The sequence below is a fragment of the Brachyistius frenatus genome, unplaced genomic scaffold (genome assembly GCF_029030835.1).
Source record: "Brachyistius frenatus isolate BFR_SWC_R1_liver_20210118 unplaced genomic scaffold, ASM2903083v1 Contig_26, whole genome shotgun sequence".
Lineage (NCBI taxonomy): Eukaryota > Metazoa > Chordata > Actinopteri > Embiotocidae > Brachyistius > Brachyistius frenatus.
In genome coordinates this window covers 4,538,832-4,556,270 of record NW_027210625.1, presented here as the reverse complement: position 1 = coordinate 4,556,270, position 17,439 = coordinate 4,538,832, and the positions used below count along the sequence as shown (strand labels likewise).

Here is a 17,439-nt window from a genome sequence, read left to right as displayed (position 1 = left end):
CTCATTCATCGTGTCTTCTCCCCTCCTTTATGTCTCTCTGACTTTCTGCACATTTCTGTTAAGCCCTGTTTTTCACACACTCTCCTCTGCCTCCCTTTACCTCTCTCTTCCTCTCCATTTCACCTTCACAGCTTCATATTTCTGGGTTTGAACCTTTTTCAGTTTCATTTCGAAAAGCTGTATCCATTAACAAGGAAAGGTGTTTGTGAGCTGAGACTGGACGCTCAGGCTGTATCTAGGCCTTCGAAAGTATTAAGCCTTAAGACTTCAATATTTTTAATATAGTCCTTATAAATACAGACAACAATATAATGATCAATGATTATACATTTTAATTTTGGGTAGAATTTTGCAGTAAAAACAAGTTGCATTCATTTTGTAGACTCACAGTTTTCAGGGATAAGTCTGACCTAAACATGTCTCAACAATCTGCCTAATCCCACCTACACTTTGGGTTTCGGTTGCCATCAGGCACAGTGGACAACACAACACACAAAAGGCACAAATGGATAAGAGAAGTATTTCCCAGCACGCCCTCCTTTAGTCATCTGAAATGTGTTGTCCCAGCCCCCCATCCTGCGGTCGTTCAATAAATTGAGCCAAATTGAATCACAGGCAGCATTAAGATTTCACAAAGTTTAACGCAGATGCCTTTTAAATAAGGAAATGTTGTCATAGGAGATGTGTACAAATTTAATGTTTTGTAAGCAGTGGGCTAAATTTTGCTAAAAGCTTGTGATCTCAGTAAAATCATTCTGTCTCATTTTATCAGTGGCTGCATATCTAATTTGGAGCAGAACTCCCTTCCCCCCTCCATCAGCCAGACTTCTGTTCTTTCCCCTGTCCTTCCCTCTCCTCCTCTGTTTTATATGCTGCAAAACAAGAACATGAGCTTTGTGATGGATCAGAGTGATGGCAGAACTCCCTCATGTGCTTTAAAAACTAACTTCGATCTTCGTCGTCTTTTTAAGTTTTTTGAAACTTTTACGTCCTTTTTCTCGACAGTGATCAGATTTGAGGTGGTACCCCAGTTATTTTCCATGAGCCTACCCACCTCAGCTGCATGCATATGTAACTTCTTCCAACAAAGTCTTTACGTAGGCCTCCAGAGGATGAAAATTTCCATCAGGAAGGGCTGAAAATCTGACTTTGTATTTAGGATCAGGTGCTCTGATATGGTCTTGCATGTCCAACCCTTCCGTGCATTAAACACATAGTATAAGGAAATTCATAGGTGGTATTCAGATTGGCTGGAGACAAAACGGGGGCCTTGCCTTCAACCAATCAGAGTAGATGACAATAATTAATGTAAAGTTTATAACAATAGCTTCCAAAACATCCTGTCAGAGGACAGAGGGGATGTAAAGAAAGATGCATTCTGAGAAATCTGAACAGCTCCTGCTCAACGAAATGTTTCAGTATTTATAAAAATGACTTCAAAAAGGACCATAACACCAGATCTTTAATGTTTGTCTCACAGAGTCCTCAACCGGAGGAGCAATGGGCCCGACCCTGGGCCTCTGGAAGTCCAGCTCCCTGGAGAGCCTCCAGACGGCCATGTCGGAGGCCAAGCAGAGTCACATCCAAGCTCAGGTGCCCTTCCATCGCCCGCGGCCGCATGTGGTCCGGGGGCGGGGCTGCAACCAGAGTTTCCGCACCGCCATTGACAAGTCTTACGAAGGGCCCTCTGAAGATGGTAAGATCTCTCAAAACAGGAAGATTTAGATGCAGTTTTTTTTAGGAGATTGTGAACTCAGTCACACAACAAAACCATCCACTGTAAGGAATGTCCCTTTTTAATGCACGACTCTCGCTGTTGCTATAAAAGAGGATTCTATTCTAGACATTGCATCCATTTTAAATTAGGGACTGCATTGCCAATACATATCCCTTAGGCTTTATAACACACTGGCACTCGAGAAGAGCCAGAGGCCTGCCAAGGGACAGTGCTTAGCCTAAGTACCTTAATGAAATGCTACATGATTTTATCCACTCAGCAATTTAGAAAGAACAACTTTATATCTTACAGCAGCATATCTTTAATGCTTTAACTTGTGACCACGCATACAGGTGAGAGTGTGTGTGATGTGCATGTAAGATAATGATGTATGAGGATGAAAACCTTGACAATTTTATATTTCTTACAGAATGGCAATTTAATTTAAATCTAGCATTAATTTTAGCCATTAAAAACTCCCCTGAATCTGCATTTGTAATATGTTTAATCAAATCTGGCACAACTGACTGCCTAATAGAAGCTTATGGCCTTACAGAAGACACACTAACTCACTGACCAGATGTCCAAACACTTAAACACAAATGCATACCAAAAAAAAGGAAGCGATAAATGTAATGCACGCAGCTACATTTACGAGTGTTCCCTCTGCGGCCGTGTGTCTGCCCTCACACCAACCGTTTACCCTCCTTAGACGACGACCTGTCAGACCACAGCTCTGGTCACGAAACGCCCGCCAGCAGCTCCTCTCGCCAGGGTCTGGACGTAGACGATGGCAAGAAGAAGAAAAAAACCAAAGGAAAGAAGAAAGACAAGAAAAGCAAAGGGAAGAAGAAGGCGGACGATTCTGTGGAGGACCTGGAGAAGAAGACCAAAAAGAAAGGATTCAGCCTCTTAAGGTAGGAGATCGTCATACCTTAATACTTAAACGTCCTTAAAAAGTGTTAAGCTATGAGTTAAGTCCTTTTCATGTTAAGCGGCATTTAGCAGTTTGTGGGTTTCTTCAGTTTAAAGCTGCTTAAACAAAGCTCTTTAAATTGAACATATTATGTGCTTTACAATTGCTGAAACAGGGCAGATAATAGGACTTGTATTTGATCACTGCTCCTAAACCCCAAGGTCTTTCACGAGCATCAACAAAACTGTAATTACTTGAGTTTTTGTTTAAACTGAACAGTTTTTCAGAGGGGAATTGGTATTACTGTTTTTTCTGACTGTTTAAGTTCAGGTTGGCCCCACTGGTAACAAAAAAAACCAACACAACTTTTCTGTTACTGTTAAGGAAACAAAATATCATCCTTCCTGTAAACAGCCGAATATAGGCTTTATGTAGAAATCGATGTCCTGCTTTCCCCTGGATAACTTTCAACAAATTACCCACCGAGCATAGCAGGATTATGGGATATTGGACCATTGGAAATGAACCCAACCTTCTTGGTAATGGAGGGTATCCATTATTTCTCAATCTCAGTAAAGTCCCACAGACACAGTTCCAACCCAAACCGCTTGTCGAGCCCCTTTATCAACGTGTCCCCATCGTGATTTGTGGTGGTCCAATCCTCCATCAGCAATCCTTATCTATTGGCAGTGACACGGCGTGGTCAGTGTATCACCACACTTCCAACACTTGGGATTCAATTAGGCCATGACGAGAGATAGCGCGGGCTGAGCGTCGGCCTACAGATGGCAGATAAGAATCCAATCGGCCACAGTGTCAAGGGCAGTAATGGAAGAGATGTTCACACGGCGAGGGTGGGAGTGGAGAGCAGGGCAGGGACGGGAAGGGCAAGATGAAGGACACACACATGGAGAAGCAGAGTTACGTACAGGAGCACCTGTCAGCGGGGTTGTAGTCGAGTGGTAACGCTAAAATCCAGTTCGCTAAAGGCTGGATTTCACCTATTAAATCTATGTTTTTGTCTTGTTTCTTCTTAGATAGCTCAGTTTACCCCACACATGAAGCCTCTGCTGTTCATCTGCAGCAGGAACAGGCAAATATGTTGAAAGTGACACTGCTAGCTGTGTGACAGATTGTGTTTATGTGAAGTTTGGAAGCAAATCTCTGCATCTATACCGCACGAGTAACATTTTATATGTTTATATTTTGCCGTTTGGATATTTATCTCTATAGTATATAGGGTATATTGATGAGAATGTCTCTTCACACAAACATGAGTGCTGGCACACCTCTACATGTAGTTACACATACACACACAAAGGCGAGCACCTTCTCCTCATTTGTAAACCCAAGTCTTTTGAAATAGCCACAATAGAGAAAAACACTCCAAAGCAGCCCTCTGCACAGACACTCACTCCTTTTCTAACCCAACAATAGACCGAGGATTATAACAGCCTCCAGATTGTTGCACCGCACACTCCCTCTCCCTGGCCTTTATCTGGCCAACTTGATTGTTATTGAACATGAAATATTACTTAATTAGCTGGAGTATTGCGCTGTTCAATCTGATTGCAGCTCTCAAATGTTATTTTACTCCAATGGCAACATTACGAAAAGGGCAAATTATAAACACATGACCTCAATTTACCTCAGCAATGAAACGTGTGCACAGCAACAGCTAGCACAGCAAAATGCTGGAAGTGGGCCCTGTCCTTTCAGTGGCTGTAAATATTTTGTTTTGCTGCACCGCTATTTGTAGAACAACTGTTTTTTTTGGCAGCAGTACATTGCAAACAGCTGGATATAAGGTGACCTCTGGAAATCACATATTTGTTGTGGGAACATTTGTTATTTTTTTGTTAAATCCACATGTGATCCACTTTATATGAAGAGCATCATTTTAATAGCTTTACACACATGCTGGTATGATTTTAAAGAAATTAGCAGAGTTGTCAGTATTTCACCTGCTGGCCTCATAAATGTGTTCTGTTACAATTAAAATATAAAATAGAATTGGATGATGTGGGAAGGTTGGTGTTTTATTTTAAAAGATCAAACCTCTTTTACACTGAACTAACTTGTTAAAAAAAATACTACAATGGGTCTAATTTAGGAGGTTTAATTTATGTTTCTGGTCTTAATTCAGATGTGACTTAGTTGCAGTAAATGTCACATGACAAGGACACTTGTGTTGTGACAATGTCTTTATTTTGTGGTATAATTTTACCAAAATTAAGTGCTGATCAGACATAAATGGATTACCCTCTTAAACGTCCTGTGATATTAGTCTAATCAAGACACACCCAAAGTAAACTAGAAGCTGTTAATGAACCATTTGTAGTACATTCATGAGTTTGGTCTCTTTTGAAAGGTAACACAATCAGAATCACTGTGGGTGCTACTGGCATTGCGTAATAGAAGATTAGATGTACTGGACCTTTGACATATTAACAAGATAGTTTACGTCTACGTTGTATCGATCAGTACTACCAGGCTCGATAAGTGTGTAATGTTTGTTTGTTGGTGGTCTTACAAAGGTGTTGATTGTACGTCCTGTTATGATCCTATCTTGAATTGGTTTACAAGAATAGACTCAAGAGAATCTTATCTTTCCAAAGAAATGTCACACCAGTACTCATCTGCACTGTAGAGCTGTTTTCAAAGCACATTTGTGAAGAGAAAACCCCGCAGGCCATCAGGTTAAAAGCTAAAGCAAGAAACTGCCATTGAATTATCCAGTGTTACTGATGAGCCAAAGGTGCTGCATCTTACAGTTTAGGATGCAAAGTTGAGCCTGCTCTGTTCTCTCAGCCTGCACGTGTCCTCGCTACTCTGCAGTGAGACGGCCTCAGATCCGGCCTCTCCTCTTTTTCATCAGCAGCCTCTCAAAGCCCCGTTCGCATCGTGTCTCCCTGATTGCTAAATAAGTCAAGACAAATGGCAGTGCCCTTCAGACCTTCACCTCAGCAGCCGCTGACTGCTTGTCTTGTCTGTATTCAGCAGACAGCAGTTGAAGCCTTTGCCTAGAAAGTAGCCTCGGGGGTCGCGCTACCGACAGACCGCAGAATGACTAACGCTGGAACTCGGGCCGCTCGTCTGTTTTCTCCCAACGCCGCCGCCACATCCGCATACCTGTAGAACAAGAGAGGTTAACCTGGTCACAGGTTTCAGATGTCCTTAACAAACAAAGATATTTAAATTACACCTTTGCCAACAATATTATTTGATTTTCAAAGTAAAGGCTAGAGTTCCCTCTTCTCCATCCCACAAAGGGATATTTTTACAAGTTTCTCAGCCTGGGGAAGTTGACTTTGGCGTTAATTCTAATGTGTATAACTTGAGCTTCTTAAGTTCATACTCTGTCTTGTTTTTGTATGACGATTAGCCGTGTTATGGTTTGATCCTACATAACTTAATCAGGCGGTCAGGGTTTGAAGGATATAGCTTGTGACTAACAGTCTGATTATGTCATCCAGTGAGTCGACGTGCACTGGATAGTCAATCCGTGTGTATTTTTACACTGTTTATTTAACTCCCAGATGCGTGTGACTCCATGTGCTTGAGTGTGTGTCACCAATCACTGGGTGTGTCATTGCTCAACTGCCCCACCAGCCCTGCTGGGCACTGACACATCCCGTCTGTCCCGTCAGTCACTCGGTCAGTCAGGATCAATGCGGAGCTGTCGCTATCAGCATGCGTCCCGCCGTGACAGTGCACCCACGCCCCTCAACCAATTTAAGGAACATGAAAGTCGACGTTGTGATCTGCTGTTTACAAATCCGCATACAACATCATATATCCTCTCCCCCCGCTTCTGTGTTTGCTGCGCTGAGGAAATCCGACAGGGAAGCAAGCCAATTAGCGCCGTCCGTTCCGCTCTTGTCCTATCGCAGAGCGGCAGGATGCGCAGAGTGGAAAGGTAGTCACTGGTGGGCTGTACTCTGCAGAACCAAAGTCAAAGTGGAGGGGCCCGTTGCTCGATGATTTCTGATGGATTACTGCCGTTATTGTGCACTTCACCGCCTCCTTCATCCCTCACTCTCTTCCACTTTTAGTGTCATGATGAGCGCTCTCTCCTCAGTGTGTCCTGAAATTTCCTTTCTTTGCAACCTTCATCATGTCCTCTTTATCTCCTCTCTTCTGTCTTTCTTCACTTCTTTTTCTCTCATCATTCAGCCGTCTATACTCAAGGTTTTTTTTCCCCAGTTCATCTTGCTCTGCCCTTGAATGAACTTTTGATTTAACCAAGCGACATTAGACCAAATGAGCTTTCAAGTCCTGCATGAATTCACACAAGTTCGTGATTTTCTACAATTAAGTGTGCTAATATGCGCACTGTGTGGAGCCGGAGACCTGCTGCCAGTTAAACAAAGACAAATCTTGTTATTCCTGGGATTTTGTCTTTGTGAACTTTCCATTGCTGGTGCTTTTCTGTTTGCCTGTTCTGTTATTTCTATAAAAAAATTCTGATGTTTATAACACCAAATATTCAGAGTAGCAGGTTATAGTACCAAAACAGACCATGAAGGTGTCAGAGATTGTGACATTAAGCACATTAGACCAGCAAAGAAAAGCAAGGAAAGGGAAAGAAGGAAGGAAGTATAGATGTAGGCAAGTATTTGAACAGGCCCGGGTTGTCAGCTGTGATGGTAGGCATACCAAAATCCCTCTGACATGTTTGTGTGGGTGTGTTAGCAGTGACTCTAAGCTGTGACGGTGTAAATCGAAGGTGCACTACCTAATCCCACCGTTGGTTAACGCACTGCAGGTGGAATTCTTTGATCCGGCATCTCATCTGTCATTTAAGGGCTGTTAGCCGCTCTCATTCTGAGTCTTCGAGAGAGTATTTATTACTGTTAGTATTCTCTTTGGTAAAATATGCATAAGGCCATATATTTTGTTCACAGGACACAGCCATCTCTTGTGGATAAGCATTATCGTTCTCTCTGAGCTCTCTATTCATCTCTTTGCATGCATAATGTATGCAAAATCACAGATTACTTTCTTTGCAACACTTGACATGTACGGAACGCACAGTTATAGCTTACTAATACGGGCTGCCTTAAATACGTGTTCCCAGAGTGTACACTCCCTGCTGCATACGTCAGGCAGAGGTTGGAGTAATTGAAATGGAGGCCACGCAAATCTCACAGAGGGTTAATATCACATCTCTTATCTGCTGTTGGTTTTAACCTACAATCAGAGCAACCTGGAATTTGCTTTCCGTGTGTGAATATACATTAAATGACACGGCGTTAGTTTCTGGAAATGTTTGCCTCACCATTTCTTTTGAGTTGGTACATTTGCTCACATTTTTATTAAAGTCAGTCAAAGCCGTTTTGGCTCTCCAAGTTTTGTGCCATTACAATTCCTAATGCAGCCTATCCCTCAACCCCGAAAATGTAGCGTAACATTGAAATAATGTTAACAGCAAGCACTGAATCACCCCTCACAGTGGTGTTAGAAAAAGCAGTCTTAGAACGACAGCTATTTCTATTTTCTTTTCATAATTCAGATTTGTGTGCAATTTGTTCGCTGCGAGACTCCTGACGCCCTAAATATAAAAAGCTGCCAAGTATTTCTGACGTTGTTGAAAATGAGCTTTCGCACAGCAGAAGCAGCTTTCTGTACTCGCTATTGAGGCCCGATTCTAATTTACAACTTTACCATGGAGGCAAACAGACAGAGGCGCTATCACCGTCGGCAGCCGCCGGAAAAACAAATTAACTTTTTTCCCTCCGTTTCTACCCTCCATTCTCCGCGATGGGCAGCTTTCCTGGAATGATGTGCAGGTTTATTAGTGTTGATGTGAGCTGTCAGTCAAATATCAGAGGGATGGGGAATTGACAGTGGAGATGATGAGGAAATCCTCATGCATATATATCAGCTGATAAAGGGGCAGTCACAACAAGCCTTCGCCATTCCTTCCCGCCTCTCCCTCACTTGCTCTCTTTTGCTGCCGCTCTCTACATCGCTCATGCGTTCCCCTTGAAATTCCCCCTTCTCTTCTCACACGAAAGGCTTTTATGTTTCTTGTCTTTCATACCCGGACTACACCTGCCTCCAACCAGACCATTTGGCTCAGAACTGCTCTCTTATTTACAGTGCCGGCGTTCAGGAGGGGAGGGGCGAGGCAGGGACTCACTCCTCTGCAGTTTGACCGTGGAGTAGCTCCACCGGAGCAGTTGAGGAATTAATTACTTTATTCATAGGCTTCTGAACGATTTGTTTACCTCCTCCTTCCTGATTTTCCCAGGAAGTTTGGGGCCACAAGGTGGATACTCTTTGATTATACTTGGTACATGTCTTTAGTCAGCCAAATTATTTAGCATATCACCAGATTTTCTCATTGTTACACCCTAATGTTTAAAGAGGAATCATCAGATAACTAATCCCACTGTAATACTCTTTTTCCAATGAATATTTTTGCCAGAGTTGCTGTCACATTTTTCAAAGGACAGCGGTCTCATTAGGACTGAAACTCTTCATTTTTTATTTCTACTGGAAACGTCTGCGACTCATCCAGCCAAGGAACACGAGCCCCACATTTGTACAGTGAATTATAACCCATACGGTAATTATCAAATGAGACAGTGAGCTGGGACTTCCATTTGTGTTGATCAGTTCCGCGATCCATCAGCTCCTATCGAGTTATGACATTTGAATTGACCCTGAGGGACGGGACCGTTTGAAGCGCAGACACATTCGTATGGGCCAGACAGCTCAGCGGCTTTTGCTCATCACTCACCAGCCAATTATAGGTATTCATGCGGCCACAGGAAACAGTCACGACCAATTAGCATTTGATCTTAGCTACTCGTGGACACACAAAGCACGGGGCGCCAGGAAGCGATTACACCTCCGATGGCGGTTATGTCCTATGCAGTCATCTTCGTGCCATGTGTGATGGATGGACTTCCTCTGTCATTTAATGTCTGCTAATGACACACACATGCAAGGGCACACACATACACACATGCTCCGGGTCTCTCCTTGCCCCCTCATGTATCTTCCACGAAAAATACACCCAGAGCGTGACCTCCGCTTTCCAGACGGAGAAGGTTAAGTGTTTCTTGTCTGAGGATGTGTGGAGGGCCGGAGGAGCCAGGAGTGTAACCTTTCCCAGTCTGCCAATGGCTCTCATCTGGAGCCTCGGTGACCCGGCCTTTTCCCAAGCCTCCAGCTGGAAAGATGTGAAGAATTTTGAGAAAGCATCACTGAGTCCACAGATAGTTTAGCTGTAAATACACCAGCACTGTCTGGTTTGGGTATCAAGATATGTTTTACTCACATCGGGACTTCCTAAAGAGGAAATAAAATGCATGTATGTTCATTAATTCCTCACATTAATATGCAAGGTGCAATAAAGTAAAGGTTTTGTAGTTCACATTGCAGATAGTTTTTTTCTTTACTTGCCGAGGTTTTGAGATACCTGCCACAGATACTTGTACCCTCAAGGCCGAACAATGGAGGTGAATTAGTTTTTATTGTGCTCAAATCACTGGAAAACGTTTCAGAGTTTAACACGAGCTTCAAACTATAACCACGAAACCAAAGTCAACCTCCTGGCAAGTGTTGACAAGTTTTTGTAATTTTGGTGAGCTGACCCCTTAAATAGGCATCTAATCAGTATGGTGCCGTCGTACTGACTAAATGACTTCCAGGCTTGGTGGTTATGTATGTTAATGCGCCTGTCTTTTAAATGACTCATTCGTTTGCAGCAACTGTTTGCGTTTGAATGTTGCAGCGCTGATGTATGCAGTGTTTACAGTGCGGAGGCTACAACTGCAGAACCCACTGATGTATTGGACAGAGAGAGGAGAGGTCCTCGCCCAGATTTCATCTACTGTACATACACAGAGAGACAATAGACACACACACACAAACTACCCTTCTCAATGGCAGAGTGTGAGAATGAGACGCACAGCCCCGTGGTCTCGTTAAATATTAATGGCTTCCCTGACAGAAGTGGGGAGGGAAGAGGAAAGACAAGACAAACTGCTGGGGGCGACAGATTTTATGTGGAATTGCTCAAATATGCCACATATCAGAATGCAAACAATTAAAGGGAAGCCCATATTTCAGCGGACGGGCCCTGGACGGGCGCAGCACTCCAGCAATTCACACTCCTCCTCATCTGTTTGGTCATTCTCTCCATCCTTTTCTCTTTCCCTTTTCACTCTCCTCTTTTTTTCATCATGTATTTTCTTATTTTTGTCCCATATCCATGTTTGTCTTTTGTCTTTCTTCATACCTTTTTCCTTCCTTTTTCTCCCTCTCTCTCCCTCATCCTCTTCATCCCTCCCACCCCTCTTCTATCTGTCTCTTCCTCTATGCTCCTTCCTTTCCATGTTTCCTTCCTATCCCCCATCTTTCCTACCACCTTCATGCCTCCCTCCCTCCCTTCCCATCATCACTCTCTCTTTTGTCTGAATTATGAGTACTGGAGGGACTGGCCAGGCGTTGATTAAGACAAGCTTTCCATATCTGCTTCCTACTCCCCTGAGAACAACTTGGTGTGCATTCATACCTGTCTGCCTCAATCTTCTCTCCCAGGTGTTAAATTAGGTTCATTTATAAGAGGAAATTAAAATGATTCCTCCTCTTTACCATTATTTATTTACAGCAGTGGGTTCGACTACTCTGTGTTTCTTTGGCAAAGGGAATTAGCATGAATATTTTCATGCTGAAATCACTTTTACCAGCTTGAATTTGGTCTGACAATGCCTGTGACGCATGTGTTATTTCAACCTTCTTTTGCCTTGATGCTGAGCTACTTTAAAAAATTTGATATTGAAGTAAGAACCAGTGGTTATATCCTCCACTCACATCTCTTCCTACATTATTAATACCTTCTAAGTGAAACTGCTTTAACTATGATTAGCATCGAGGGGAATCAAGCTGCATTTTCATCCTTCACCTTCATCCCTCTCCCTTTTCTTTTTTTTTTTTTTTTTTTTTTTTAGCCCTATCACTGCTCATATCTATCATTTAATGGAAGCCGATTCGGGGCAAATTGCCCATATGCGGTGCATATGGAGAGGAAGTGAGATAAATAGATTTAATTATGCTCGGCGGGGAAAACTCCAGCCCTGCTGGCTGCTTTATCGTGGAGCGAAGGTGGGACTTCGATTAGGACTGGCCTGTGTCAGTGTCAGTCAAAGCCGGCTTTAGGTAGCCCTGCGTGACCTTGTTATTGGGCTACAGTCCACTTGTAGCCCGATCCTCACTTCCACAAGGAAACCACACCAATTTTAAAGAGCACTTGTTGTCTATTTTTTGCCACGAATGTTATTCTATCTATTTCAAGCCTGGAATATTTTCCGACTAGTCTCACCGTGAAGCAGCGCCACGTCGCCAGAACAGGAGAAGAAGGCACCGTGTTACATCACAACTCTCTATAGTGTTAATCGCTCTTCCTGTTTCTCCCTCTGTCTGCCTCTCAGTTTGTTTCTCTTTCACCCTCCCCTGTCTGTCTCCCTCTTTTCTTTCTTTACTACTCTCCACTGAGATATGTGCGCTCCTCTCCAAATACATACAGAGCAATCTAATTACTGCGATAACATTTCTGCTTGGCTGATTAACTTCTCCCTGTGCCTCTGAACGCAGCTGCATTCCTTATATATATTCCTAAGCTCCTTATTCCTCCCCAGCCGAGCTGCACTTTCACGGGAGCTTTGGCTCACCCATCCAGCTCTCCTCTTTTCTCTCACTTTTCCCGTCTTTCTCTCTTTCTTCTCCGCCTGTTTCTTATTCGTAGTGCTTCTCGTTTATTCTCCAAGGCAGATAGGCTATTTATTCAGCTCTCACTTTTTCTGGCTTGCTCATTTAATTCCCTTTTTCTTACATACTCATTCTTTTTTTTCTGCTTTCTTTTCTCTTTCATCCACACTACACTTCTTTATACTCTCTCTCACTCATTCTCCAAGGCAAATAGGATATTTGGCCAGTTTTCTCACTTGCTGAGTTATCTATTGCCTTCTTCTTGCAAAGAACATATCAAGCCTGTTGCGAGGAATCTTGGTGTTCTAGTTAATGGTAACTTAAATTTTGAGCATCACACCTTGAAGCTTATCGAATCAGGTTCTTAACACCATTGAAATATTTCAACAGTATAAGATTTATTTAAATTTTTCACAAATGCACCCAGGGAATATAAGTTGTCTGTATTGCATTTAATTTTTTGCAAACTATGGCAGAACAAACTGTGGTAAAAACTTTTATTTTTGATACCACGTACAACCAGTGCAGGCTACATGGGACAGTGCCTTTGAATGCAGAGTTAAAGGAAACTATATCCGCAGTTTAACCAGGAATCAAAGGTGTAATCACATCACACCTGTGTTCGTCTCTTATCGCTGGATCCCAGACTGTGTAACTTGGGATTGATTTAAAGACCTTACAGGTAACTTTTAAGACTCCTCGTGGCTTGACTACTAATGTTTCTGACCTTTTACTGCATATGAGCCGGAGGTCCTCAGACGCATGTCTTTAGGCTGTTTCACGGCTTGAAACTAGAAGGAGCAGAGCCTTTGCAGTCAGATCCCTCAGGCTCAGGAATTAACCACAAGGAAATTAAGTTGGCTGAATTTAAATCTCAGCTAAAATCATCCATTTATTTGATCGCTTATCATGATTTTACCCGACTTTGACCCATTTTATTCTAATGAAGATAAAGGTAATTTCTTATTTTCTCATTTAGCTTTCCCTATTCCTTTGCTCATTTTCTCTGTTTCCTGTGGTGGACGTGATGCTAAACCACCTTTGTTGCAGAGCTGATGCTCTCCCGTCGTGTGTTGCTGTTTGTACAGAGCTTTAGCTCGTCTGCGTGTTTGTATGTGTGTGCGCTTCAACTCAAACACAGTGTGGCGAGGTGTTCACGAGTTTTCATCAAGTCTGATGACGTGTGAGTTCGCACACACAACGTACACGCACGCACACACGCCAATTAAATCCTCGTCCTCTTCCTGAAAACATGACTTCCTCCACGCAGACACACCCACCCACAGCGCCGGCAGACAGCATTCTCACATCCCTCGTTATGCCTGGCGATAACCAACCACCCGCCGACTCCCTGTTGCACCAGATAGGAAGGCTTATTAAGACTACATACAACTGCACACCGTCAGAGTTGTCACAATTGCAGAGAACAAAGAACCCTTAATGCTGAGAACGGAAGTGGAGAGATGATTTCTTGAGAGATTTTTTTTTTTTACAGGAAAAGCCAGCTTGGTGCTGTTTAGTCTGCAGAGAGATGAGATATTTAGCTTGTGGCTGAAATTTGACACAGTTGTTAAGAAAATTAGGGCGTAATAGTTTGACTGATAGAGCGAGCTCGTCTGCCTCTTTTGACCCTTTCCCTTCCTCTCGGAGGGCTAATTGCACTGGTCAGGTTGGTGACATCACCACACTGGCTAGCTGTGTTCTCAGTGTTACATATAGAGCCTCATTAGAGCACGGCTAACTGAGCTCATGCACATCTACCCCTTCTCTGCAGCAGTAATGAGAATGACAGTAGCTGCAGTAATTAAGGTCCGTCCAGCTTCTTACCAGCCGCTTGCTTTGCAGTGAGTTTGTGGTGCAGCCGGGTGACTGCTTTTTGTCCATAGCAAGTGCATTAGTCATCATCGTCTGTGATAGCTGACTAAGGTTTTTTTTTAACAGGAAATTTTTGAAAATGGAAAGAAGAAGAGAAAGAGAAGAGGCTTTTCAAGACTTAAATTAACAAATTACTTTGAGAATAGATGCTTGCATAATTGTGAAAATACTTACTGATTTGTACATGAAGACATAATTACTTTTTAGCACTTCAACAATTCATCAAAAATAATATTAGCCATTTTAAAACAGAAGATATGAAAATATTACATCAACAGTATACTTAACATATAGTGACAAATATACTCGGAGAAGCTCTCGACGTCGCCTCCTCTTAGTATCCCGGACCTGCCGAGGTGACGCCAGGGCAGCGGCGGGGAGCGGCAGGCTAATGATGACAACGACACACTAATAATGGTTCCCAGTAGCTCCTGTGACAGTGGGGAGTGTATTAAATGGAACACCAGAGCATCCCTACGCACCCGGACCCCCTACTTTCCCCTAATGAGAGTTTGATGGAGTGGTTGTGTAGGTAGATAATGCTAAGTTAATGAGATGTCCTATTCCATGAGACTGTTTGCAGTTCCCTACCGAGTTGCTGTGTGTGTGTTTTGGCTGCTTTGATGTATATGGCTGTCTACCTGAGTGTGTGTGTGTGTGTGTGTGTGTGTGTGTGTGTGTGTGTGTGTGTGTGTGTGTGTGTGTGTGTGTGTGTGTGTGTGTGTGTGTGTAGGTGCTTACCTGTGTTTGTGAGCGATCTAATTTATTCCTAGATTACTGTGTGTTTCTTGAGTTACTTGTGTCCATATAGTATTTTCATTGGGGGTGTTTTTTTTTTTTTTGTGTGGTGCATTTGTGTATTTTTTTCCAGCTGCTGTGTGGTACTCAACCAGAAATTTCAGATTTGAGAGTGAGCATTAAAAAACTAACCCAGAGAGAGAAAAGAAAAGCAGTGAGAAATAAAAAAAACAAAAAACATTTGGCTCTGCGATGGTAAAAGATGGGAGTTTTGGTGATGAACAGTGAATAAGGTAATAGGAGAGTGGGGGATAACCACCTCTCTCATGGCAGGTACATGTCTCTAATTGGGAGTCCCACCCCCCCTTCCTTTTTTTCTTCCATCTCGTCTCAGACAATGCACTGAGAAAAAGAGGTTTTCCTAATTTATGCAGATATAATGATGGGTCCAACTGTGGACCTCTGCCCCCTCAGAATATTGATTAAGGCACTCTATGTGTGTGTGTGTGTGTGTGTGTGTGTGTGTGTGTGTGTGTGTGTGTGTGTGTGTGTGTGTGTGTGTGTGTGTGTGTGTGTGTGTGTGTGTGTGTGTGTGTGTGTGTGTGTGTAAAAGGCGGGGTGAATCTATCAGGCAGCTCTGCCAGATAAACCAGAGATTTTAGATAATCATATATTTATATGTAATATAATTATACGTCTATTGATGCATAGAAGATGAATAGTGCTGATATTTCTTTCCCGACAACGCTGATTTCTATATGTTTTTTCCTCTGAGGTAATTGGTAGTCTGCTTTTGGCTCCGGCATAATGTGGGAGTGCTTAGGAAATTAAAATAGTTCCAAGAAAAAAAGAAAAAGAAATCTGCAGAAAAAAAAAAAAGATGCTGCGGCATCGCCCACACTGTTTTCTGTGGCAAGTGATCTCTAGGAAGTGAGGTGCAAAAACATTACAGCAGTGGGGGCTTAGCACCGTAAGAAAAAAATTAAAAATAAAACATGGATGTTGCAGATGACAGATTTAAACTCCCCAAAACGGCTCAGAGATCAGGGTGCCACTGTATGGATGCCAGTTTTGCTTAAAGGGGCACGCCACAGATTTTACACATCGAGCTCAGTTATAGCTAGAACCGCTCTTGCCTGTCTGGTATAATGTCGGCTGGGACTTTAAAGTCTCACAAAATCACCCCTGATGATGGTGATCTATAAGTGCTCTACACAGGTATTTGCACTTATTCTAGCTCTCTGCATAGGTTAAAAGTCAATAGAGCAACACTGCAGTTACATGAGGTCCCTCATGTTTTTGTAATAAAATGAATGATAAAGGTGTAATTGGTAAAACAGGTGGCCAGAGAAGAGGTCTAATCACCCCAAAATCATAAAAATAACCTGTGCAAGTTGAACACTGCAAAACATTTTCAAAGACATCGGTGTTTCCCAAACCCCAAAGCCAGGGGGGGGGGGGGGAGCTATTGAAAATGCACTATTAAGTTGCATAATGAGAGGGGTAAGAGGGGTTTTAGAGCTTGAGTCATACTTGGGGCTTAAAATCAGGACATCTTGGCGCCGCTGTTCAAATTCTTTTAATCTTTTTCGTAATCATTCTCCTGTGAGTCCTCAAACTTTACAGGAATGCAAATCTAAAGAACATCGGGGCTAAAGTCAGTGCTGCAGTAGTGCAACACTTAAGTAAATAACATCCCTTTAAGGCCCAGAACACCCACACAGGGGCTTTTAGTTATTGAATAAATGTCAGGCGGAATTTTGCCAGAGCTTACCTGGAAATTATATCAGGTTCAAGCACAAATAAAGTCGAGTTCATAATTCATTTGACACATGTTAAGTGAGGCCTGTGAGACTGATGGGAAGCAGCATACAGACAGAAGAAGTCATCAAGGTAGCTGGACAGAAGCACAGGTTTTGTGGGTGTGTGTTGCCCCTCAAGAATGATAAACCTGCAAGCAGTATGTAACAAAAATAACAGGCAAGTGACGAGAGATGGCGTAATCAGACAGCACCGGAACTTTAAGTAAATCCTATTGGATGTAGAGTGTTCGCATGGGGTCGTAAAGTGGCTGTATCAAAAGAAAATGATTCAATTGGCCACCTCTTTGCATTCTTCACAGCAAAACATAAGCAACGTGAGCACCTGACCTCCTGCTGGCAGCGGTAACCCACGCACGTATAAGTGTAGTGAGTAGATTAGCTAAAAAACAACACTAATTGGTTTGCAGGACAGTTCCATGCCAACGTGGCATCCCTGTCCAGGTTTCCACTTGGCCAGGCCAACGGGTTACCATTCAGGCCACGTATCTGCCTGTTGCAGTAACGAGAAGTGCCTCGCTGTTAATGAGATAAACACAGACATTAGATTGGCTCAGCAGGAGCACAGAGGAGAGGAGAGGTAAAGAGAAATGAGAGGAAGGAGGCGAGAGAAAGAGAGAGAGGTGAGGTTGGGTGGGAAAGGAGATGAG

General features: G+C 42.9%; 1 protein-coding gene across 2 annotated transcripts in view; it reads left to right on the top strand.

Annotated features, from left to right (window-relative positions):
• pard3ba (par-3 family cell polarity regulator beta a) overlaps positions 1-17,439 on the top strand; it is a 133,322-nt gene that overhangs the window by 76,466 nt on the left and 39,417 nt on the right. For both annotated transcript variants that reach the window (XM_069698408.1, XM_069698407.1), the window contains 2 exons: positions 1,481-1,696; positions 2,430-2,634. In XM_069698408.1, the coding sequence (XP_069554509.1) occupies positions 1,481-1,696; positions 2,430-2,634 (421 nt within the window). The remainder of the gene's footprint in view (positions 1-1,480; positions 1,697-2,429; positions 2,635-17,439) is intronic.